The sequence below is a fragment of the Gouania willdenowi genome, chromosome 8, assembly GCF_900634775.1.
Source record: "Gouania willdenowi chromosome 8, fGouWil2.1, whole genome shotgun sequence".
Lineage (NCBI taxonomy): Eukaryota > Metazoa > Chordata > Actinopteri > Blenniiformes > Gobiesocidae > Gouania > Gouania willdenowi.
In genome coordinates, this window is record NC_041051.1 from 23,598,110 (window position 1) to 23,623,174 (window position 25,065).

Consider the following 25,065-nt stretch of genomic DNA (forward strand, 5'->3'; position numbering starts at 1 on the left):
CTTGTCAGTTGTTTCTCTAGCTTTTACCTTTGGATTTTAGCATCAACTCAGCGCTGCTTGTAATGGATCAGAATTTAGAATACAAATTATATTTTTGATTAATTATATGCTCCTTGGTTATAGTGATCATGGAATTTAATGGCTTTTTTTTCCCATGTTTGTATCAGGTCAGCAGTCGAATATAATCAACCAATGTAATGTAAAAGAAAATGGAAGCCTACTAAAAACTTATAAGCAGTGTTTCTCAAATGGTGGTACGTGATGACATGACTAGGGATATTTCAAAGAGTGGAAAATTTTAAAATTGGGGATTTATAATGTATATTTCTAGTTAAAATTGATCATAATGGTGATTAGATCATGAACTGAAAATACAAAGGTCAGTCTTGGAAACGCTAAAAACTAGAGATCAATCTATTCTGGAGGCACTAAATATTGTTTCCACTTATTTACAAAATGAGATTAAGAATGTGTATTACTCATTCCATCATTATGCTCTATAGTTTTTATTGTATACTGAGCCAAATGTAGTCATACAAGGCGGTACTTGTGCCAAAAAAGTTTGAGAACCACTGATTTAAAGCAAGTGTATGTCATCTTTTTCATGCATTTATTATTTATACATTTTGGTGGTAATTAATTTCTGCCCCTTGATATTTGTTACCAGTGTTGCAATTGTCATGTTTGTTACCATCCTTTGAATATTGACATTAATATAATTGTCACCGTTTGTCTACTTTTACATAATTAGTTTGCCAAAATAAAAAATTGGTCACAAAATCAAATAAATTGAAGTGAAGCTTCTGCAGGGACTGATGTTAACATTTATACGTGGAAGTGAAAACTAGAGCACATTAATGATTAAATTACTCTGTAGGGTTGTTTCTTAAAGTGCACAGTAGTTTTTCTCCTCATTGATCTGAGTGAAGTTTTGCTGCCTTATTCTAAATTGTGCTTTCCAGCACGATGGTCTACAACCAAATCCGGTCATGCTGACTTTAATTTGGCAATATCCAAATAATAAATCAGAGTTTACATCCTGTATGCCACAATCCCACACTGCTCGTTTATAGACTGAAACAAATGTCTGTGGTTTGAAAACATGAAATGAGGAGAGGATTCCAAATGTCTTATAAACTCACTGATTTTATTAGAAAAGCTGCCAAACATAGCTTTGATATTATTGCTCCTAACATTTAAATCCATATTAACAAATAAATAAAAATGGTTTAAAAGAAAACTCAAGTGAACAGTATCTTCTTCAGGGCGTGGCCTCCCAAACTCTTTGCCTCCTGAAGAGGTCAAAGGTCACGTGGGCAGGGCGTGGCAACGGGCGGAGTTTCTTGTCCGCTGGCCGCTCATCTGGGGGGAGGGGCTTTTGCCAGAACAGGTCATTGGTTGTGAAAGAGCGGAGAGACGGGCCCTCTACTGCGCCACAGCAGGGGGGCGGGGCCACCTGCAGCCTTTCCTGCAGCACCTGACTGATCAGCTGATCCTCCTGCACGTCAACACTGACCAATGACGTGAAGAGAGGCTGCGAGCGGGAGACGTTCACAACTAGCGCAGAGAGACAGAGAACGACAGCTCATCATTATCATCTAACTACACGTAAACCTGATAAGTGTTGAGATCATGTCTCAGACAGTGACGTGCCTTCAGTAGCTCTGGTGTTGATCAAGCTTTTTGTCCTCTGAGACCTCTGCAGAGTCTCCTTCATGGCCTTCACAGAGTTAAACTCCTCCTCCTGAAGAACAAACATTCAATGAAACGCAAAAGCCGAAGTCTGTGGTTTTTCAGCAAGAGTTTTCCTTCAAACAACGAACCTGTAACGACTGAAGACCAGCCTTGAGAGCCAGTGTTGAATTCAGCGTCGCTTTATCCAGACAGACTGGCTGTGCAGCAGGAGGAACGCCCACACGCAGCGGCTGCCAAACACCAGACGGAATAAAGCAGCATTTTATCATGAGTAGAGTAGAGCGTTCATTCCCAACATCACAGATTATGCTGAAGATAGCACTGCACTACCTCAAAATATTAGACCTGACCTGAAACTATCATGGTTGAAATGTCATTTTGCATTACTTGTTATTATTATTATTATTATTATTAGCCAACTTGTGGTTCTGTTAATTGTTGCAATAGAGCAGGGGTGTGAAACTCATTTTAGTTCAGGGGCCAAATACGGAGCAGTTTGATCTCAAGTGGGACACAGATTTCATGCAGGAAAACGAGTATTTCAATATTATTGTGTCGTAGTTTGCACTTCAACGTACACATAAAATACAAAATATGTAAGAAACCGACAATATCCAAGCAATAAATAATAAATATAAGTTCCAACAGGAGCTTCACTTTAAATTTCCCAGATTTTGTGACCAATTTCTATTTAACTGAGCAAAATGTCTCATAATTTAACAATAAAAATGACTGCAATCATATTAAGCATCGGGAAAACTGTGAGCAACTGCAAATATTGTTGAATTTTATGAACACAATGATTCTTGTTTTCTCCGTCACTTTCATTTTCTCCTGCGGGCCAAATTGGATGCTCCAAAGGGCGAATTGAGCCCCCGTGCCTTGAGTTTAACATTTGTGCAAGAGAGAGTTGTTTATTTGCATTTTGCTTGTTAATAAAAATATTCCTGTTAAAGTTTTTTTTTTTTCTATCTTTGTGGTATCGGGAATGGTATCGAATACTGAATATTTTCCTGAGTATCAGTATGATGTTTTTTTTGTTTTTGTGTATGGTGACAACCCTATTAGAGAACAGCACCAACCTTAGAGGTCGTCTTGGTCTCTCTGTGACGGCGACACAGCTCAGCTCTACTCGTAGCGTCGCGCTCTGATGGAACCGTCACAGCCAACAACTCATCAACACAATCCTTCAAAACAACAAACACACAATCAGACATGTTGGTATAACCGCACCATTACAAAGCTACATTTACAAAAAACCAACAACTGATTAATTGCAATAGATAATTCCCGTGAAAAAGTTTTATCTTTTTGAATATTCAGATCATTCTAGAGTTTCCATTGTAACCCCAGTAATGAGGGTAAACGCCACAGCTTCTGTTTATTCCCAGGATCATCGTGAACACACCCACCTGTGCGTCCCCCAGTCTTCCTGCTGCTCCTGTAGGGCGGAGCCTCTGCTGGGTCGGCATCGGTGGGCGTGATCTGGCGCGAGCTCCGTGGGCGGGGCTGAGTATGACGGACAGGTCTAGTTCAGGTGTGCAGGTCACCATGGAGGATGGCGGGTGGGTGGGGGCAGGGGCGGGGTTGGGAGATGGAGGAGGAGTTTGGAGGGCGGAGATGCTTCTCATGCTGAAAAGCACCGACACGTGAAAAACAAGCAGCGTTTAAAACCTGTGTGTCATTGCTTCTTTGGATATTCAGTTTCAAAACAAAACAAAATAGTGTTATTTTGATTTACTGATTTAATGCTATAACGAAAATACATAAACAAAAACCAGATAAGCAGTGTTTTTCAGTTTTAAAATTTAAAAATTAATGGTGAAATTTGGATCCATTTGTGTGATATTTATGGGAAATTAGGGCGATAGCTACATCGATTGTGTTGCTGGTGCGAGGCAAATTATAGAAAATATAGACACTAGAACGTCTATGATTAGAAACTTTTACAAAGGTAAATACACAGCTCATGTGAGGGCAGTAAAAGTAATATTTTCCATATTCTTATACCGAGCGCTATCAACGGCAGCCGTCAAAACATAAGGCAGTTGATCACAAGAAACAAGGAGCACCAGTAGATACATAGCACCACCTCTGGTTCCTTTAATCACACATGTTCAATCAGAATCAGAAATACTTTATTTATCCCAATGGGAAATTGCTTCAAGTGTTTGTCATAATCCCCAAATGTTTATTTTGATTATGATTTAGAATTTACCCTTAAATATCACACAAAACGAACAAGATTTCACCTTAATATTTAGATTTTAAAACAAAAACTGCCACTTATCTGGTTTTCGTTTTTTCTGTATTTCTGTTTTTGTTTTAAATCAGTTAAATAAAATAATCACACCATTTATTTATATTTATTTTTTTTTGTTTAAGCATTGCTTCAGTAAGTCATTGAAGTATGTAAGACACCAACAATATCTAAGCACTAAGTGAGGAGCCTCACCCATATTTCCTTGATTTTGCGACAAATTTTTATTTAATTTGACTTGGGGTCATGAGCTCATGTGGGGTCACCTAGTTCAAATGAGGTCCCCTGAAATGTCAGAAAATGTATAATAATAATACAAATACTGATTAAAAATGTATTTTTAAAATGTTTTATTATTTTTTTCAAGTTATAACATCACACACACCATAAATTCTATAATTTCACTTCCTGAGCTGGCACATCTCGTCACTTTGTGCACTAATCCTGGCAACAACAAACATGATCAAAAGCTAATTCTACAAACAAACAAAAAAGTCTCTAGAGACGACAAAAATGTGTGACATTAAAAAGGGTATAATTTCATATAATGTATCGCTACAGTGAAATGTGTCTCTGAATTTTACCTATCCTGTTGAGAAATAATATATAATAATAATCTGTAACCATGGGTAGTCCTACATCAGCTAATGGGTCATTTGTGTCAATGCATGGAAGCTTCTGATTGTTGGTCAATGTATATTCTAGTTTCCAATTTCTTATTTCCGTAACCCTTATGACAATTACCCCTGGGGGTACCCGTACCCCACTTTGGGAACCTCAGCCTTAAATTAATGAGAAAACTGTTAAATCTGCTAATATTGTGGAGTATCACTGAATATGTGTATTAATCTACAACTGAATTAGTTGGTGATTTACTCAATGATTCATGTTTTCTCAGTTGTTTTTACTTTTTTCCTGCAGGACACGTTGGATGCGCTGAAGGGCCGGATTTAGCCCGCGGGCCTTGAGTTTGACACATGTAATTTAGATGATCAGTATAAGGCGACCCCAGTTAAAGTCAATCTGTTGACTTTCCAGGATCACAGTGATAATGACAATACTTAAAACGTATTTATCGATATCCAAGTTTACGTGACCATTTCATATTTGCACCCAAAAACAGTCTAATAAAATGATATTATAACACATAATCCATAGTATTCGTCTCTGAAATGTAACAAAAGTAAACTTTGTCATTTAGAATGGTTAAAACGTGGAGAAAGACACGAAGGAGCGGCTTAACGGCATTTGCTTTGCACCGATCCCGTTAAAACTTGCTCAGTTTTATTTCCGCCTGTAACAGTTTTTGACCGAACTATCGAAACACATGTCGCGTGACTTACATGGAGTGCACGCGGGCTGTGAGGAAACCCTCGAGTCCAGTTTTAAACCCGCCGGGCTGTGCGTGTGACAGCGGCTCCGTCTTTTCCAGTATTTCCGGGATATTTGTGACGTCACATCCACCCGCCGGGCTGTGACAGCGGCTCCGTCTTTTCCAGTATTTCCGGGATATTTGTGACGTCACATCCGCCGCCCCGTTAGCGCCACCTATTGTACCGGAAGAATTAGGATCCACGCAAACTTCACAGAAGCTTAAATACATTTTATGAAAAGGTTGTATTTTCAGGAAAAATGTGCTTTGTTCATAACTTTTATCCCCACAGAACTGTGCTATGGAACAATTAATTCATTACTGTGAAAAAAATCACTTTATAACACAGCAAGGCTTTTGATGTACAAATATTTTTTGGCCGAATATTGTTTTTCCTGTGATCTACAAATAATCTAAAATGCTTGTAAATCCTATTCCAAGTGGTATTTTAGAGCTGCTGAAGGGTTCATTTGAGAGTCAGGATTTTGATGAACCGGTAACGGAACCCATATTCTCTGTCAATGGATTAGATATTAGAAGTGATAAATGAGCTAATAGACATATAATAAGCTATTTATACAATAAGCGTTAAACAAGTCCAAGAGGTCAATTTTCTGGAACGTTTACTTTCCAAATCTTGGAAAAATATATGGCTTTTAGCTAATAAATGTTCTATTCCAAACAAGAAAAAGGAAATGCAATATAAAATAATAAATAATATCTATCCCCACTAATTCTTGATAGGTAGTTGTCATAATGTTATGGCTGATGTATCTTTTTTTTTTATTATTTTAAATGTTTTTCACTTTGTCTGCACATGCTGTCAAAGATCAACGCTACAAGAAGTGCAATATTTTATAGACAGCAATGCGTATTTTGTTATTGCAATTAAATAAACTCCTTCCCTCTGTCTACAGCCACCACCATTATACCTAAGCCTCACACTTGTCACCAGACTGGCTTGATAACACAACACAATAAGCACAATATACACAACTACAACTTCACATCTCACCCTCACTTTACAATAATCAACTCTTCTCTCCTCCCTGTTCCCTTCGCCCTCATAAAATAAACTCATTTATTTAATTGCAATAACAAAACTATTGCTGTCTTAAAAAGATTGCACTTCTTGTAGTGTTGACCTCTGACAGCATGTGCAAAGAAAAAAAAAACAAAAAAAACTTCTAATTCAACTTTTTATCACAAGTATGTCTTTTTAAAAAAAAAAAAAAATCTGAATTATTTTATTTGTATTCTTCTGCAGTGACTCTTGTCGTATGCGGTTTGATGACATGTTACTTTGTTTCTCACTGAGTTAAAGAGAGATGATAAAGTTCAGCCACACCAAATGAACGTCGGACACCGTCATTTATTTCTACTCAAAAAGGTCATTGTGACATGTTGTGGTTAATGTGCAGGAAATTGTTTATAGAACATGAAGAATGTGACTAACGCACAAAAGCTGTACACATACAGTAGACTCGTCATGCACATTTTACATTTGTTTGGTTTGATATTCACGATGTGGTCACAAGAACAATGATAAACCTCCAGAACCCCGTCCAAACAAAGTCCTGTTACTCAACCTTTCCTGTGAGTGCTCGCTAATGCTAGCTGCTAGTCATCACGCTGGAAGATGAGATGGAGGAAAAGTGACGAAGGCTGGGGGTGTTTCCCACATAAATACTATGGACTACACGCACTAACTCACTCACAGCTATAGTCACAACTAGCCAAACTACAAGCTCAGCTCACAGCTGCTAGGCTACTTTGGTTCTTGGCTTGTGTCAGCGTTCTTGCTCCCAGTGGATCCGACAGGAAGAGGAGGAGCTGGATGATGATGATGATGATGATGATGATGATGATGATGATGATGATTGAGTCATTTTAACCCCTGGACTCCAGAGATCTGCAGGAGGAGAGACAGAGAAAAACATCTTGAAAACAACTGACAGGGTGATGAGCTAACTCATGCTAATACACCTCAGTGCCTGAGCCACAGACAGGCACAGACTGGACGGTGTTACTGGTTTAAAGTCCTGGGTCCGGTTTTCCAAAAGGTTTAATCTGGATAAAACTGATCCGGATTTGGTAATCCTTTTTTTGCTAATCCATTTTACTTTTGAGTCGGTTTTCCAAGCAACATCGTATATAGAAACTTTTCACGATCACCAAATCTGGATAACCAGATAGATAGACATATACTTTATTCAGGTGCCCAGTAGCATACAGTGTGTGCCATACATTCCACACACATAAATAAATACATAAAAGGTTAAAAAGTAGGACCCAATGTACAGTCTAATGGCAGCTGAGATAAAAGACCTTCTGAACCTCTACGTCCTGCTACACGTTCTGCCAGAACCAGCAAACAGGACGTGCAACCAGGGACGCAATAGTTAGACACTATATCTGATTTGAAGTTCAAAAACCAGTGATACCATTGCCATTGATTTATTATCCTGATTTATCATTGCATGCATCATGAAAAAAAAAAAAAATCTAAAAACAAAACAACAGTATTTTTGATTGGGATGAATATACATCAATTAGTGACAGAATTAAATATGTTATTTGTGATCATTGTTGACAGCTGTTTGGGGGATTATTTTATGACTCCAAACTCTTTCTACTTTGCTGTGTAGGTCGTTACTGAAAGGCTGAATACGCTATAATCACTGTAGCCTGACAGATGAACAAATCAAATTAAAACCTTGTGAATAAGTTGGATATCTTGTTGGCTACACTGCATGATCCAAATATAATATTATTTGATCCACTTTAAAAGTTTCATTACATTTTGGGTCTGAAATCCCTGCTGAATCCATTCTTATGGGATCAGTTTAATGATCCCAACCCTAACAAATTCTGAAAAACTCAAACTAATGATTTGATCCGGATCAAAACCAAGACTGGATTGCGTGATCTAATCCGATTACGTAATCTGATCTTTTTTTTGAGAAACCCATTTTCAAGATTTGATCCAATCCATTCTCCAGAATCCGAGCGTATTACTTTTGAAAAAGTGGGTCCTGGTGTGAACACTGAGCTGTAGCAGAGTCTAGTTTCAGGATGACTGCTGTGTGAATGAATGACGCTTTCTGGATTTCAATCATCAACAAGGCGACTCACGAGTAGCTGGTATGCTGCTGTCGCCTGCGAGCGCTCCTCATTTTATCAAAGCGAGCCTCCATTTCCTCCAGGACCTTCGGGGTGTAGCGGACCACCAGTTTAACTGATCCCTGAGCAGCCTTCAGCAGCTCCACAGCCTTCTCATGATGCTCTCCTTCCACGCTCTGCACAATCCCCAGAACACACATCAGGGTCACACAGATGCTTCTAGAAACGACACACTGACTGACTGAATGTATTCTCAGATGTTCACTTGCCACTCCGTTGACGGACAGCAGCTGATCCCCTCTCTTCAGTCCTCCTTGGCGGTCGGCCACTCCTCCTGGAATGACTCTGGAGATGTAGATGGGGGAGTTCTGCTCCTTGCCTCCCATGATGTTGAAGCCCAGTCCTTCCTCTGTCTTGGGCAGCTCCACCACTCTGGGGTGTGCGTGGCCTTCACTGGCTGCAAAGGCAGCGACTGTGGCCTGATGAGGGAAGAAAGCAGCTCATCAGCAGAGTCTCTACTCCAGTCCTTTGTTTCATCTGTTGAGCAGCACCACAGACAAGCCTGTTTAGAGCAGCAAGCGTTTGATATTTGACACGTCCGAGGGTTTAGTTTATCTCATTCATTGAATTTTGACCAAAATGCTTTGATTAAAGAGGAGCCGTGTAGGATGAGGCCAAGAGAAATACCACAAATCACACACATTGATGTCTTTATTGAAATCAATCTCTCAGTTATTTGTGTTTTGGAGAGTATTCGAATGAAGTGCTGCATCCGAAACGCTTTGAAGACACACATTAAAATGTTTACTTTGGAAATGCTAATTTCCAATTTATGTTGAATGCAGCACCAGCCGTACTGTTAAGGCTCAAACATACTCAAGGGTACATCAGCGCAGCAGTGTCCGCCATGCCAATTAAGTGCAGACCTCAGATTTTACGACCGTGCGGACTAGTCCGCGCACCTGGTGTCACACAAAACACTGCTCGGCATTGTATCGAACCGCATTAAATGTCACACCGACCGGCATTTCACCTCCTGGTGAAACAGAGCAGGAGAGATGAGAACTAAGAAAGCACCGACATCTTTAAAACACGTCCCGGGAGTAAAAGGACTACAGAGAAGTGCTAAGGATTGAGGGAAATATAGGATTTTAATGGAAACTACTACGCAGCGGTACATCCGAGTATTAAGCTCTGAGGAGTGAAGACAGTCTGTTTGAGCCTTTATGGCCACATGGGCAAAATTTTATTTAGGGGCAGATTTGGGAAAAAACATATTGTTTTCAGGAAAAATTTTACCCACTAAAATATCCAATGTGTATTGCTTGATAAAGCAGAAAAATCCTAGCTTTCTAGTTACACTAGTTTTTTTTGTAATGAAGGTCCGATTGAAGATTTTCAGCACTTTTCCTCTTCACTTCGTTATCATCAACTGTATCCATGGAAATCCAAGAACAACTTTTTGATGTAAATTTTGTAAAAGGCGATAAAGGACATTAGGTAATACAACACTAACCATTCAGTTGTACCTCAGCTACTGAATAAAATTAAAAAAGTAAGTTGTAGTCTAACTTAGTTACTTTTACAATCAAGTAATCAGTAAAGTGACTAAGTTACTTTTTAAAGGAGTAATCAGTAGTCAGATTACTTAATCAACACTGGTTTGACTTTGGGGCCTATCAACCAGTCCGTGAGGCCACTCTTGGCTCCCAACCCACTGGTTGAGAAGCCCCGCATCAGACGCTGTCCTCCGTGTATTACCTTGGCTGTGGCTTGTGCTCGCACCTCTGGTCCTCCAACAATATCCAGAGTGTCATAAAGCTGCTCATATACCTGAGAACAAGTGAGGAGAAGGAGACGAGTGGTGGACCAGCACAAACATGTAGAAACCCATTTTAAAGCCGTCACTCACCTCTCGAATAGCAGCACAGAACTTACTCTGTAGGACCCTTTGCAAGGCCTGCAGTTTGGGAGGGGGCAGCTCTCCGGTCCTCTGCAGCCGGTCCAGCAGCTCGATCACTCTGCACACATCTGTGGGACAGAGAAGAAGAAGAAGAAGAAGAAGAAGAAGAAGAAGAAGAAGAAGAAGAAGAAGAAGAATCACTAAATTACAAAAAATATACAAAATGACTTCAAAAAAATACAAAATGACTCAAGATGAGAGACAAATACAAAAAAAATGAAAGACATTTACGAAAACACACAATAACATTATACACAAAAATACCATAAAATAAAACATAAAATGACAGCACAAGCACACAAAACGGTAACAAATACACACAAAAAGGACTCCAAAAACACACTAACGACAAGAAAAACATACAAGAAAACAACAAAAATGGACAAAATTTGAGAAAAATAAACAAAACGACCACAAAAATAAAAACAAAATTAAAATAAATAAATAAATTGCAGCCAAAAAAAAAAAAAAAACCCAAGGCATTTGCTGTTTCCTGTGTTATCAATATTTCAACATGAATTTTTTTTTTTTCAACTCAAAATAGTGATATATGATATACTTTTGGCTTTTTCTCCTATACGGGACAGCAAGTGTGAGTGAGTTCTGTAGTGTTGCTTATTGTTTAGGGGAAGGTCTGGATTAGGACGCACTCAGTGATCTACCTAACTTTGCTTTTCATGCTGTTCTGAGAAGTAGAGAAAGAAAAATAAAATATAAATATATTGTAATTTGGGATGGTGGGAGCTGGATACTCACACAGACACCGTGTGATAAAAGTTAACATCTCTGTTGCAAGGCCACGCGCGTCTGAAGCTCGTGCTGTGAAACGTCATTAGAAACAACCACGTGAGAGTTGCGTCCTCGCACATGCGCGTGCTCAACAGGCCGTTCGGTGTTGGATTATCTGACAATTAACCGGAAGTCACCGTTTGTCCTCTAGCCCCGCCCCGCAGACAGGACAAGGTGACGGACCGAATCCTGACGTCCGTGTCGAACAGGACCATTGGACCACTGGACTCAGTGATGTAAACACACTGGAGCCTCACAATGTCCTACCACTGGCACACGATCACGCACGCACGCACGCACGCACGCAGCGCCCCGTGCTCAGGCCTGTCCTCCGACAGATCCTGCTCTGCATGCGGGGACACACGCACCTCTCTCCAGGCACAGCGGCTCCGTCATCCCGGCCATGTCGGCGTTCTTTGCTGGGTGGTAGAATGAGGGCATCATGGTGAACGTGTGCGCGCAGCGGCATCCACTACAGACCCGCCTCACAGCAGAGCTCCGTCCATGTCCCTCCGTGGGCGGAGTAGGAGCACGCGCACGCTCAGCATCCTCCGTGCGCGCTCCATCCCCTGCAGAGGATGGAGGGAGGGATGCTCATGGAATATTGTTGGTGCTTTCACTACAGACATGTTTATTAGAATTAGAAAATGGAAAAGCTTAGAAACATGTTGTTCCAGCATGACAACTATGGCTTTAGGGAATGTCTGAATAATAAATAACGGTGAGTGGAATTTAAAGTAAAACTACAACTTTAATGTCATTACTTCAATAGTACGTAAATACAGTCTTCTTTGTGAAATGTAGCTAATTATTGTCAGAAGTGTGATAAAATGGCCTCTACAGCATAAAACAATCTTGTTTCAATAAATTACAAGAAAATATAGTATTTTATTACGCAATAGTACTGTTAGTTTGTGGTGAATTTTTCAAAATAGCCTAAGAAGGAACTAAAAACATTTCCCGATTATTTTCTAAATTAATTGTTAAATCTTTCTGAGTACCCCCTGAAGTGAGCTTCTGTACCACTTTGGGAACCACTGTAGTGCTAGTAGACTTTATGCAAATGAAGGAGGGATTATCACCAAATCCAGGACCCTGATTGGTTGTAAAACTTTCAAAAGCCAATGGCAAGTCTTACATTGCGTTCCCCGCCCCCTTATTAATATTATTGTTAAACAATGCTGACTAGCGACACATTTTGCTTCCCTGGTGCCGCTTTTTGCGTCACTAGTAGCACTATTTGCTTCATTATTAAGGTCTACTTGCGCATTTGTAATCCAAAATGGAGTACAGCACACTATCACTCACCTGTCTTACTTCAGCTGCTGAAGAACAGCCAATCAGAGGCACGTTTACTGGTAATACACAGTAATTGATACGTTTGTGCGCGGTATGATTGGTCACGTGACCATAATTATTGAGTCATGTTTTCTTGAAATTATGTTCTGTGTGGAGCATTCGTGAAAGGAATGACATGGTATAGTGTTTTATGAGAAATTGTATTAGTTTAAAACGTAAAATACTTTATCAAAATGTATTTTCCCTCTACGTAATGTCAGTGGGAGGGGCCTGGGCTATAGTAGAGCTGTCTATGCCTGGTTACAGTGTGGGCAACAGTAAGAGCTCATTCTCTTTTGGACTTTTTCTTCCTTTATGTAGTTTGGATTTTCACAGTTGCCACCGTTTGCACATCTGGAATAAATAAACTGTGAAAAAAACTGAACTTTTGGATTTTGCCACATTTTATTTGTGATCACACAACCGTCTATTACAACAGATTCTTAACTCGTGCATTTGGGAACAAAAATGGGTCACAAGCCCATTTTCAGTGAGTCAGACAAAAAGAAGCAAAAACCTAAACTTTCTCCTCAGCTCATAAATTAGATTAAAACTTAGTAAAATCAGTTTAAGTGTTTTAGTAATGTGACTATTCCATATTTTCTGCTACGATATTCTTTATTACCTAAGCTAATAACTGCTCAATATGTTTATTTATTTGAAGTTTTTCCTGACATTAGTATATTCTGTATAAGTGTCGTGTGTTTTTTAGCATGCACAGGTCGGCACATCACTGTTGTATTTGCATTTTCCCCCACCCCATTAATGAACATTAATTTAATAGGCAAATTGTACTGAAGTTGATAGTTTCTTATTTCACGTTTATTTAAAGAATCCTTTACTCATTAGAGAATATTTACTTGATTTAATCAAAATGTATAGTTTGCATTTTTCCTTTACTGTACCAAAAATGTAAATCCAACCCTCCCCGCGACCAAATGTGGAAAAGGAAAAGTCTTCAAAGGTCACAAATTTCAACATTTATTATAATTTGACAAACTTAAAAAAAACAGCACAAAGGACCAAATGTGTTAACGTTTAGTTACCTGCCACCTAAAGATTTCAGCTCCAGTTGTGGTCGTTTATGAACAGAGTCACAACTCAAACAAAAAAATGATAACCTGGTTCTAACGCCTAAAACAAGATGCATCAATGAGGCGTGGCTTGGAGGGCCAAAGTAGAGAAACTTCAGACTTCAGCGTCAGGGTTGCTGGTTCAACTACTGAAGGCCTCAGGAGATCATCAAAGACCAAGACACACGAGCAACTTCACTGAGACGGAATCATCTTAATACTCATCGCCCGGCAGCTCCACCTTAAAGCCGTTTTCTCCAGAGCCATAGCCGTCAGCGGAGGGGACGGACTGCTGGTCCATCATCCCGTCCTGGCTGTAGTCGTCCCCCAGAGGCATAGCCGCTCCATCCTCATCGTTACCCAGATCTTCTGGAGGGCCCGTGTCCTCTCGCAGCGGGTTGTGGCGATCCTCCCTCCGTTCGCCCCGGTCCCTCTCCCCACGCTCCCTCTTGTGTTCTCGGTCTCTGTCCCTGTCCCCCCTACGTCTGTCTCTGTCCCTGTGACTCCGCCTCCTGTCCCTGTCTTTCTCTCTGTCCTTGTCTCTCCTTTCGTCTCCCCCTTCCCCTCCTTCTCCTTCGTGTTCCTCCTGTACCCGTTCCCCACCCTCCATGGCTCCGTCTCCCTGGACGCCCTCCTCCCCGTCTACCCCTTTGGCCCTCTCCCTGTCCCTCTTACGATCACGACTCCTACTTCTTCTCTTCCGGTCCCGACTCCTCTCCCTGCTCCTGCTGTCTCCACCTGCTGCTGCTCCACGCTCCCTGTCTCTCTCACGCCGCCGGCTGCTCCCGCCGCCGCCACCACCACCACCTGCCTCCTCCACCCCCACGGCCGGCCTCTCCCTTTCCCTCTCTCGTTCTCGTGAGCGGGTACGTCGCTTGCGCTCTCGGGATCGGGACCTGCGGCGTTCTCGGTCCTTGTCCCGGTCGCGTTCTCTGCTGCGCTCTCTTCGTTCTCCACGGTCACTGCGAGCAGCAAAAAGAGAGAAAACGTCTACGTACAGCAAAGTCGAGGTAGACTGAAGCAAGCAGCTGTATCACGACCCTTACCCGCCCAGGGATCGGTCATCATAGCGTGACGCATCATCTCGACCCGAGTGCTTGATGTTGACGTCAGCCCCTCCTCTTCTGGTGCCACCTAATCCTCCTCCTATAAACACAGCATCACCAGTTAGAAGCACTGGAGTACACGCATTAAGGTGTTCTAAATGTGCAGAGATGTTTTATCTGTTAAATACAGATGAAAAATCAGACATGGAACAGTTACACCAACATTCCTCCAAGACACAAATGTCTTCTCTGTAAAACAGGTGGCCGAGGGTCAATAACTAACATATCCTGATTAAAATGGCAGCTCCCCATAATTTATGCCCCAAGGATTAAGATTGCTCTAAAAAGTCAACGCCATCTATTTATTTGTCTTTTTCCGGCTCTGTTCGGTTTTATGAGAACCAACATGCTTTTCCTTATTTTTCCATGCACCATCATATATATTGTGTCTTGCTGTCAAGGAAAGTTCTTTAACGTGTTTTCTCATTTTATTTAATAAAGAGAAAAATTAAGTTCAAAAGAAAAAAATGTGCACACATTTTGATTATTGGTAATACATTAAACACATTTTTTTGTTATACATTTCCACTATATGTATCCTTTAAGAACAGACCGCAAAACGAATAACAGTAGGTGACTATTAACTGGATTTTGCATGTTTAATATGATTTCAGGAAGTTTAACAGCCAGTAAAAGGGTAAACTGACGTCATCAGAGGCCCTATATATGACAGCAGCATTTTGTGTGTGTGTGTTAGTACCGAGCCTGCGTGGATGCCATCCTTTGACTGTGCGGCCTCGTTCGACGTCAACCAGCACCCTCCTGCCATCGATCTTCTTGCCGTCAGCGTGTTTGTAAGCAGCTGAAGAGGAATGAGGAACAGGAGGAGATTAGGAGAAGATGACACTGCATCCATGTGACCAAGGAAACAAACCGTGCGTTATTATACTGACCAGGAGCAGGCGAGGCTCGAGGTGGCTGCTCTCTGGGATAATAGGAGGAGATTTCTTCGACTCGATGTCTTATTCATACTCTACATTTGTATTACCTTGTTTACAGAGCCTGGGTTCTCTAATACACAACTGTTCAAAGAGCACTGGTCCTGAGGGGCCTTAGTCCTGCATGTTTATTATTTATTTTACCAACAGGTGTGAGGTTTTCTTTAAAGTCATGTAGGGCTACGACCGCCCTGAGGGTTAGCCAGACATTTATGCATTAATATGTAGGAAAAAGAAAAGTTTTTCTGCATCAACTCAAGTTGATCATTAATCAATACAGAGAAGTAAAGATGTTTTACCACCAGGGGGAGACAAACTCACTCTGTGTCACCATGTAAGGGCTTTTAAATGCAACGCTGCAGTTATTTAATAAATGTGAAGAACAAACATTAATTTATGTGCTCATCATAAAGACATCACAGAAACATCAATAGAAGATGAAAAAAGAAAAGTTGTTAAAGTCAAACATCCAAAACTGCCTCTTTATTTATGTCCAAGTGCATCACTAACTTTTGTTTGTGAAAATATTTCAGAATGTGCAGTTTGCATATTCTGCAGTGTTTCAATGTGCACTTACATCATTGGTTAATAATTCTTATGTATTACTGGGAGCTGCTTAAGTTTTTTCTCCCAACATTCACACTTAAACCAGCATAATTTGATTACTTGTAGTTTAGTTTAATCCTAAAAGTGCCATTTTTTAATTCCTATGCTTAATTAAATCTTGTAATTGTCCATCAAAGCTCATGCTGGTTTAGTTTTCAGAGTCTCACTCTAAAATTTCAAGATTTAAATGAATCTTTTGTTGTGAAATGGCAGCATTGGAAGGCCTCTTTTTTTCATTTTAAATGTAAAAAGCATCATGATACCAGTCAGTTTTTTCTATGGAATTCTGCAGCACATTGGAGACACTTTTCAGACAGCACTCCACACTCCACCCCATCATACCACACAACCGTCTTCCAGTTTGACGAAGCGCTGAGTCCACACGGCTGAACGGGACAATTCTCTCAAACCACTCTATGCAGGTGGTCTTACCATCACCTCTTTACGTCTCTCCATCTCCTCTACTGGGAGCCTTACCATTGCCCCTCCACTGCTTGTTTCCACTAAACTGAACAAGCACCCATCCAATGACAGGGCCTTACCAAACCCCCACCAACTCTACCAATCAGACCAACTGATGGGAACAAAGACAGAAACAACACAAAAAGTATACAAAAATAAAACCTTAGCTTCCTGCGTGTGTTTTGTTACTGTGAACCTAACACTGACATGTCTGGGATAAAAGTAGCCTGAAATGTTGCACTAACTCAGTCAGCATCTTATGAACTGGCATGTGTTTTGCAATTGCAAGAGCTAATGCTAATCAGTGTAGCTATACTGAGCACCTACCTCATAATGTCATGTATGAAAAGCCCACAAAGTAATTTACCAAGAGTTTCCCTCATCTGTTGTTTTGAATAAAGCCAACTCAGAGTCAGGGATCAGGTACATCATCTTATTTAGGTCTGAGCAATCACAATCCTGCCCACATGAACGCTGACCCTATGCACTCAAACTGATCAATGTACAGCTCTTAGTTCCTGAACAACAGCAACTTCAGTCGCTCTATAAAAGGAACAAAAATAAATAAAAATACAAACGTTTGTAGCTTGGTTGGACCAAAATACCTCAGCTTGGTTTTACCTATAAAATCTGTATATATAATAAACCCACTCAGTTTGCATCTGAAATCCATAATACTATTATCCAAATCAAAACTAAAAACCATGGATACGCATTATGACTTCATTTTCTGTGAACTTCAGAAATGGACGAAAAAACCCCCCATTACAAAACAGAAAATCAACCAGATTATTTGTTCGAATTCTCTCGCCAAGTGTAACAGTGCCAGTAATTATATTATCCTGTGACTGAAAATGAATGCAGAGCTTCCTCTGGAATGTGTTTCACACGACTGTGAGGGATTGAGTGCAAAACATGAGGGTGATTCTCAGTGTAAACATCCCTATTTTGTATATCATCTGAAGCAAATAAAATTAACAGTTGATTTATTAACCCTATTAGCATGCTTGGTATAATTTCAGGAAGTTTAGTAACCAGAAAAGTCATCTGAACTATGAAACAGAAACCAAATGGAAAAATGTAAAGTGGGTGAACCCAAAAATGGAATTTGGGAAATTATGAAATGGAAAATCAGAGGCCCTACGTATGCAGCGATAGCTGACCTGCTCGAGGGCAAATAGCTCACAAACTCCATGCTGATTCTGATCAAATATGAAAACAGACATATTGCCCATTCCAGCATCTTAAAAGACAACTGCATACTCATCACTCACTGCAACATCACACCTGTAGCTCGCTCTGCTAACACGCCTCAGTAACCCTACACACACACAGGCCCTTGGTGCTGAGATTGGCTTTAGTGCAAAGAACAGACTCATTGGGTAATGTTTTAGTGGGCTAGTGATCAGGGGTGCGTTCAATGGGCAAACCCTAAAAAACAAAGCTTCGGTAAGTGCACCTGTGCTAAAAGACGTGCACGGTTTTCAAAGAGCTGCTTTACCCAATGAACGTAGCCCTGGTTCCTACATAGGAGATGGATGGTGGAAAGAAATCTTACCCATCATACAAACCCATTATACCAACCATATACTGAGCTGTGGTAGTAGGGTGTAGATGTATCATAACCATCATCATCTGCCAGCCAGCTCTGGCCAATAGCCATCACAGATTGGCGGCTGCAGTGGCAATGAGAACAACACACAGTTAATACACTGTTTAGCCCCACATCCCCCGCAGTTCACCCCCTGCTGTGACTATACAGCCGTGATCCAACAACACTGGTCATGACGAGCTGATTGGGACATTGGCGTAATTGTGTTGGACACAAATTGTGGCACTGCCACCACTTCAAAAACACGTTAACGTGTGTGGTGACAGTGAACGGTTCTCAACATGACCAGTGTTGCGGGCCACGAATAACAGGGTTGTACTACATGAGTAACAATCATTGAAGTGGGTTTTATTACACGTTTGGTTGGGGAAAAAAAAACCTCTCAGTACTATGTGACTCTGACCGTGTGCTTACCATTCCAGTATGACCAGGAGAGCTGCTCTTCCACAGAGCTACAACACCTAACAGTTCAAAGACAATGTGTCTTTTAACAGACAAAATGTTCCAGGTCAAAGGTCAAACAATTCCTCTACTCTCCCACTTTCCCAATCATGCCTCAAATGATTGAAGCAATCCCAAAGCAGACAGTCAACTGACGACACTCATTCAAGACAACCAGACATCACTCAAGCACGAGGCTCAGGTTTCCACATGCAAACATACAGCACACCATCAAAAGAGTAGGATTCCCTCATCGCCCCAGTGTCACACCTAACAAACCTCTACTAAACTCAACAAAGTCTATTTGTTTCAGGCCTTTTCCCTAAAAAAGGTTTGTGCTCAGGCTTTTAAAATGGTACTCACAGTGCATGTCTCGTTCGTGCTCATACTCAATGAATGCATATCCTCGGGGCTTCCCGGTCTTCTTGTTGTAGACAATGTAAATCTGTAACAGAAAGATTACCGAGAAGCTTGTCAGACCCAGGGCATCAAATGGTTAAAATCCAGTCCTCGGAGACCAAAGTTTGCTTGTGTGAACATCTGGAAACATGGAATTGCTTGATATCAACTAGTGATGCACCGATAAGTTTTCACTACTGATGCGATACCGATGCGGCAGGCTTGAGAATTTGTCTGATACTGATATTGAACCGATGCGATATCAGCACAGCACGAATCATAGATACTTTTTACTTATTTTGTAGTGTGGAATGTTAGAAAAGGTTTGATCAAATGATATTACTCAAACAGAGAACATTAGTCAGAAACAGTCGGTATGAGAAAAACTGACCCATTTATTATTAACCAATTGGTTACATACATTTTAACCTTCAACATAATATCTACAGTATTCTACAATTTAATAAATATAATATAATATATATCAGAGATTTTAGATGCAGTCCGATAAAAATATTCAATCTTCGTTTTCTGGCTGATATCAATATCAGATCGGGACACCCCTAATATCAACACACACACACACACACACACACACACACACACACACACACACACACCACATCAGAAGTTACTGTTTCTTGAGTCAATGTAACTTAATGTAGCATGACATGAAACAAACAGGCCATCTAAGCCTTTTTTAGGGACGCCCATGTTCCATGATCACAGAAAACAAACAGCAACTACAGAAATCATGTTCTGTAACGTAAAAAGGGGTCTGAACTTTTTTCCTCCTCTCTTTATTTAAAATCAGGCCCCAATATAATGCAGATACTTTACATGCATGTTTTGGACCACCCCAGAATACAGGTGACTGAAAGTCTAGTAAGAAGTGGAGCAAACTGAACAATATGTTTTGACAAAATCTTACGTTATCATACGGCTGATTAAACCAGCTTCCATAAATTATAAGCATATAAAAAAATAAGAACAGTAGTTGTCTCTAATCATAGTTAGCATGTTTGGTACGATTTCAGGAAGTTTAATAACCTTTTAAGTCATCTAAACAGGGAAAGATGATAAAACGCAAAAAAACCCTGAAAAGTGTAACGTGATGCTGAAATGTGTAAACCCTGACATTGGGAGAATTTGAAACATGAAATCAGAGGACAGAGTTCAGAATTTATCTTAGTGTTATTTGTTAAAACAAAAGGAAGGCTGTGGAACTTACCCGTCTGATGGGACCGTACACCTCAAACTCTCGACGAAGCTTGGACTCTGTTGTATCGTAGTTCTGAATCAGAGATAGAAGACAACACAACTCAATAAAAAGAGATAATTATTCACCCTTAAACCTTGAAAACATAAGAGTTCAGCATACTCACCACACGTGCAACAAACAAAGTCTTGAAGGCATCGCCCTGAGCATTTGGATCATTGTGGGGGTCCCCTGGAATCAGCAACGTACAAAATGAGGATTACTTCGAACAACACAAATCATCCCAACATGGTGATATGTTGGCAACTTACAGATCTTGAGTTCTGTCTCCATCACGGTTTGCCTCCTTTCGATCTTTTCACGCCTCTACAAAAACAAAATAGAAAAGGTCAACTACTTTCAACACATAAATCGAACCCTTGATTAACAGCACTGGGACTTGTATCTGTGCTGCCTGTGGGAAGTAATTTTAACTTAAAGTATTTGAAAACCACAACGCAACACTGGAGAACACTGTAAATACACTTCTCAGTGTTTACTTATTTGCTTTCCAGCAGAGCTTCATTGTCCAGGTCACAGGGTCAGTGGACGGTTACGCTCAAGGACACTGGAAAAACAGGAATGAGGCGACGAGGAACCAAACATTCCCAAGCCATACGCTGGAATGTCTGTGTATTGACATTTTAAGGTTTGTTAATATGTTGTGATACACACCATGTTGCCTCTTCCTATCATCCCGGAGAGAATTTTCTCAATGTGTTGGATCGTTCCCCCAATAAACATAATGAGAGCTGTGTTCAGGATGCATTAGAGCGCAGCAGTATTACTGCTACACATCATCACAATATATGCAACTCAATTTACAATATTTTAATTTTTTTAGATCAGAGTTCTGCAAACAAAATTAATTATTGTCTTTTGGTTTGAGTTTCAACTTTTTTTTTTTTAGTTAAAAGTACCGTGTGCCGTCTGAACAAAATGCTGACAAAGATAAATCGGTTTGCAAACATTAGACCATGTGACGCACCACAAAAAACCCAGGAACAAGTCGGCCTCACACGACCCGAAAAAGCACAAAAACCAAGCGAAACACAAATAAACCAAATGAAACGGTACATTTTGTGTTTGAAAACAGCTTGATTTAGTGCAGAGCAGCTTCTCTGTTTCAGAGGAGGGAAATCCACAGCTATCTAACATACTGCCTGTTCACACACTTTGGTTGGACCAATAAACTATAACTTGAAGTAAAACACGAGGCTACTTAAAGGGAACATATTACGCTATTTTTCACCCATCTTAATTTGTTCTATGAACCCCAAAAGCATAATATTTTGGGTTTATTTTTCCAAACTCATCTGTTTTCCAGAGTTTTAGCTTCTGAAAACTCACTTTCTGAGCAGTTCTGAAATTGGGCTGTTTTGGGGCCTAGTTATAAATATTCATGAGTGGGCGTGTCTATAAACGCTGACTTCATGCCTCGCTCTTACGAGGGGATCAGTTATCTCCAAAGCGATTAAATTGTGCTATCCACACTGTTAAAGTTTTCAGCCAAACACTGCACATTACAGTAAAACACATGGCTATTTAAGTTGCTATTGTGAGTCCGTCTCAGCGCTTCACGATCCGTGTTCATCTCAGCAGCAGCATCTATTCAAACTCTCACCTAAGTGTTAAGCTGCTAAGTCACTTTCTTCTCCTCCATTGCTCTTCTAACTACAGTAATAGTGCATTTAAGGTGATAATCATTTGTTTTATCCGACCGCTACGTCACTTTGTGTCACAAACACGTCAGATCAGCGATACAAGACGTTAGAGCAGGTCCATGGTTCGAGTTACCAGCGGAGGGGGGTGTATTTTCTTTCCCGATTTAGCTTGTGATGTCAAACTTAGAAAATCTGAAACGGAACAATTTTGTCTGGGTTGTAAAACTTACACAGACCACAAAGAAACAACAGGATGGTTTTATTTGACATTTTGTGTGCCAGTGGACATATGTGATCAAAAAAACTGCAAAAGTAGATTTTTCACCATATGTCCCCTTTAAGCATCTATTCTGATGTAGATTTGGTTAAACACTGCTTCAAGAAGTGTGTTTTTATCGTGGCAGCAGAGTAATCACTATAATCAGATGTTTGAAATACTTACTGGCGTATTCTTTCTCCCCTCACTTATTTTCTTGACCATTAAAAAGGATCCTCCACTGTTTTTACAAATTTGGTATAAAATCTCAGCATTATTACGCACCATGTTCATTTTATTGCCTTTAAAAAATGAGACTACTTTGCAGTTTTAGAGCCTTTGTTAAAACCATGTTGTAAATAACTCAAATTCCTCCTGGGCGACTTGTACATGGTTTTCTCGTAGCGCCTCACATATTGAAATCAGATATATTATATTAAAACAGATTATCCCACTCTGTGCTCAGCGCAGCAACAATAGGTGAATAATTGGAGCACGACTTAGAATCTCAAATCTCTACCTGTGGCCTTGATAATAAAGATGTCTTTGACTTTAAACCTCACCTTTCTCTCCAGACGCTCATCACGAGTCTCGGCCCTCGTTGGCGGGGGGGCATCTCTGGGGTCCTGGAGACACAAAGATCAAGACAAGTGAGACCCCGTGGTGCTTAAATAGGAAAAGTCAAATAAAGACAATCTTTGATGCTGACCTCGAAGTGTCGGATGAACGGAGCGATGCCACAATACGGCTGGTTGTGGTGTTTCTCATGGGGAAGCTTCTCGAGCTGAGGGAGGAAAGGGATAGGGTCCCTTGGCGCGAACAGGGCCAATAGGTTGGGCGGTAGAAACTGCGTCATCTTTCACCTGCACATCAACAAGAGTCATGGGTAAATGTCCAATGTCTTTATAAAACTCAAATGTGGAGCTAATAACACATTTATTAAAGCTTATAATAAAAACCAAAGTATCAACCAGCAGTTTAAGATAAAGGTAAAGACAATCCACATCCACATTGATCTGGTACAAAAATGCCTTGAAATGTTCTGCTCCATGTTCATTTAAGGCTTTAAAGAGGCACTTTTCAATGAGAGTGTTCAAAGCAATGTTACATCAGCTTTTCATAAAATCATCAGTATATTGTTCTTTAAGCTAATTTAACTTCTTTGGTTTACTTGGTTGCTTTTACATTTTTTAAATCGCTCATAAACATGTATCATGTGACTGTATTTTTCTGTAAGAATTTGTGACTGTTTTGTTTAATTATTTTAAGAACATTTTAGTATTGTCTGTCAAAATAATACATAAAAAATTGAATTGAAAGTCATTTAGTGGGAATTTTAATTCACAAGTTTGAATCAAAAAGTGCAATTTGAGAAGAAACACAAAGTACAGGTTTACTTTCATTTGAATATGTTACATCAGCTCCAATACACTTTATATCTTATTTTTTCTATCTTTTCTACCTTGTACATATATATCTTTATTACTTTTTACATAATTACAATTATTGTTATTTTACTATTCTTTTCTTTGTTATGTTTTGTGGGATCCAGTAAGAATTTAATTGTACAGGGAAACATGTTTTCTTACTGCGCACGTGATAATAAACACTTTGAAACTTGAATTTTGATAAATAGAGTACACTCGTATTAATTATTTCGATCAAAAAGTACACAAACATAAAAGCAAAACATTCAAAGGATATCAATTGTTCAGCTTTTTTTATTTACTTGGGCCCATGTCATAACCTGAAAAACAGGTCCGCGCCCCAAATGCTGAGAATGATCCGGTCAGAGAATGAAACTGTTTGTTTCTAAAGAATGCATCTCAAAAAACAGCTTAAACCTCCACAAACAGCACAGAATGAGAGTGTGTGATAACGTAAATACTACTATAGCTGCGATTATAGTGGCACAACACAAAGGGAAACGTGTTAAGCTTCACTGCGGCCTTCTATGCATTAGCCGCCCAGCTAACCGTGCTAATAAGGTTGAGCTAACATGAGTCTTACCGCCTCCAGAGCGCAGCCACTGCTCTAGCATGTACCAGAAAAAGTACCGAGCGACGAGTCCGTGTCTCCAAGAAAACGTATCAGTCCTTCTCCGGATCGACAAGACCAATAAAACACCAACAGTCTTCTGAACTCACAGCGTGTATGACGCTCAAAAACTCCACACGCTAACTACTCCGTCCAGCCTGTTACAGAAGATGGCGGACTGTCGCAAAGTGGCGACAATTGGCGTAAAAAAAAAAAAAAAAAAAAAAACTTCCCGGTGCATCACCGGAAGACAGAGCCACATTTCCGTGTGCTGTCTCCCTTTCAAAGTAAATGTAAAAAAAAAAAAAAACAGAAATTGACATCAGAAATACCAAAAAACGACCACAAACCGTTTCTTATTTTCTGTATTGATGCTCATATTGGCCATTATTCTAAATGTTGGCATGAATGTTGATAATGTGACCCAGAAATCACAATCACAATTTTGTGGCCCCCGCTGTAATAAAAGTTTCATATCTCTACATTTGTCTCTGTTTAATGATTTCAAAGGCACAAGAGCCTGTCAGTCACGGAACTCAATAAAAAAAAAAACCCTGTTAACAGCAATAATTCTGAAGCTCTGCATTATGAGGAGTGGAAACAGTCTGGATATTGAGTGTCATTATTTCTACTAATCTTCTGATACAAGTAAATTACAGAAAGGCATCAGCAG

At 40.1% G+C, this 25,065-nt stretch overlaps 3 protein-coding genes across 3 annotated transcripts; all 3 read right to left on the reverse strand.

Annotated features, from left to right (window-relative positions):
- Nucleotides 1-1,126: 1,126 nt before the first annotated feature.
- ppp1r35 (protein phosphatase 1, regulatory subunit 35) lies at nt 1,127-5,842 on the reverse strand. Its single transcript, XM_028455598.1, has 6 exons — nt 5,299-5,842; nt 3,108-3,327; nt 2,778-2,882; nt 1,824-1,925; nt 1,654-1,744; nt 1,127-1,557 (listed from the first exon to the last, which is right to left on the reverse strand). The coding sequence occupies exons 1-6, from the start codon at nt 5,556-5,558 to the stop codon at nt 1,262-1,264; spliced, it is 1,074 nt and encodes a 357-aa protein (XP_028311399.1). The 5' UTR covers nt 5,559-5,842; the 3' UTR covers nt 1,127-1,261.
- Nucleotides 5,843-6,679: 837 nt separating this feature from the next.
- On the reverse strand, nt 6,680-11,752 carry lin7b (lin-7 homolog B (C. elegans)). The gene is made up of 6 exons (XM_028455302.1): nt 11,571-11,752; nt 10,363-10,481; nt 10,212-10,283; nt 8,720-8,929; nt 8,463-8,626; nt 6,680-7,239 (listed from the first exon to the last, which is right to left on the reverse strand). Exons 1-6 carry the CDS (start codon nt 11,644-11,646, stop codon nt 7,218-7,220), a joined length of 663 nt encoding a protein of 220 aa, XP_028311103.1. The 5' UTR covers nt 11,647-11,752; the 3' UTR covers nt 6,680-7,217.
- A 1,760-nt stretch (nt 11,753-13,512) lies between these two features.
- snrnp70 (small nuclear ribonucleoprotein 70 (U1)) lies at nt 13,513-24,586 on the reverse strand. The gene is made up of 10 exons (XM_028454449.1): nt 24,366-24,586; nt 23,065-23,218; nt 22,919-22,981; nt 20,708-20,762; nt 20,563-20,627; nt 20,409-20,471; nt 19,142-19,223; nt 15,420-15,521; nt 14,660-14,759; nt 13,513-14,575 (listed from the first exon to the last, which is right to left on the reverse strand). The coding sequence occupies exons 2-10, from the start codon at nt 23,209-23,211 to the stop codon at nt 13,828-13,830; spliced, it is 1,425 nt and encodes a 474-aa protein (XP_028310250.1). The 5' UTR covers nt 23,212-23,218; nt 24,366-24,586; the 3' UTR covers nt 13,513-13,827.
- Nucleotides 24,587-25,065: the final 479 nt, after the last annotated feature.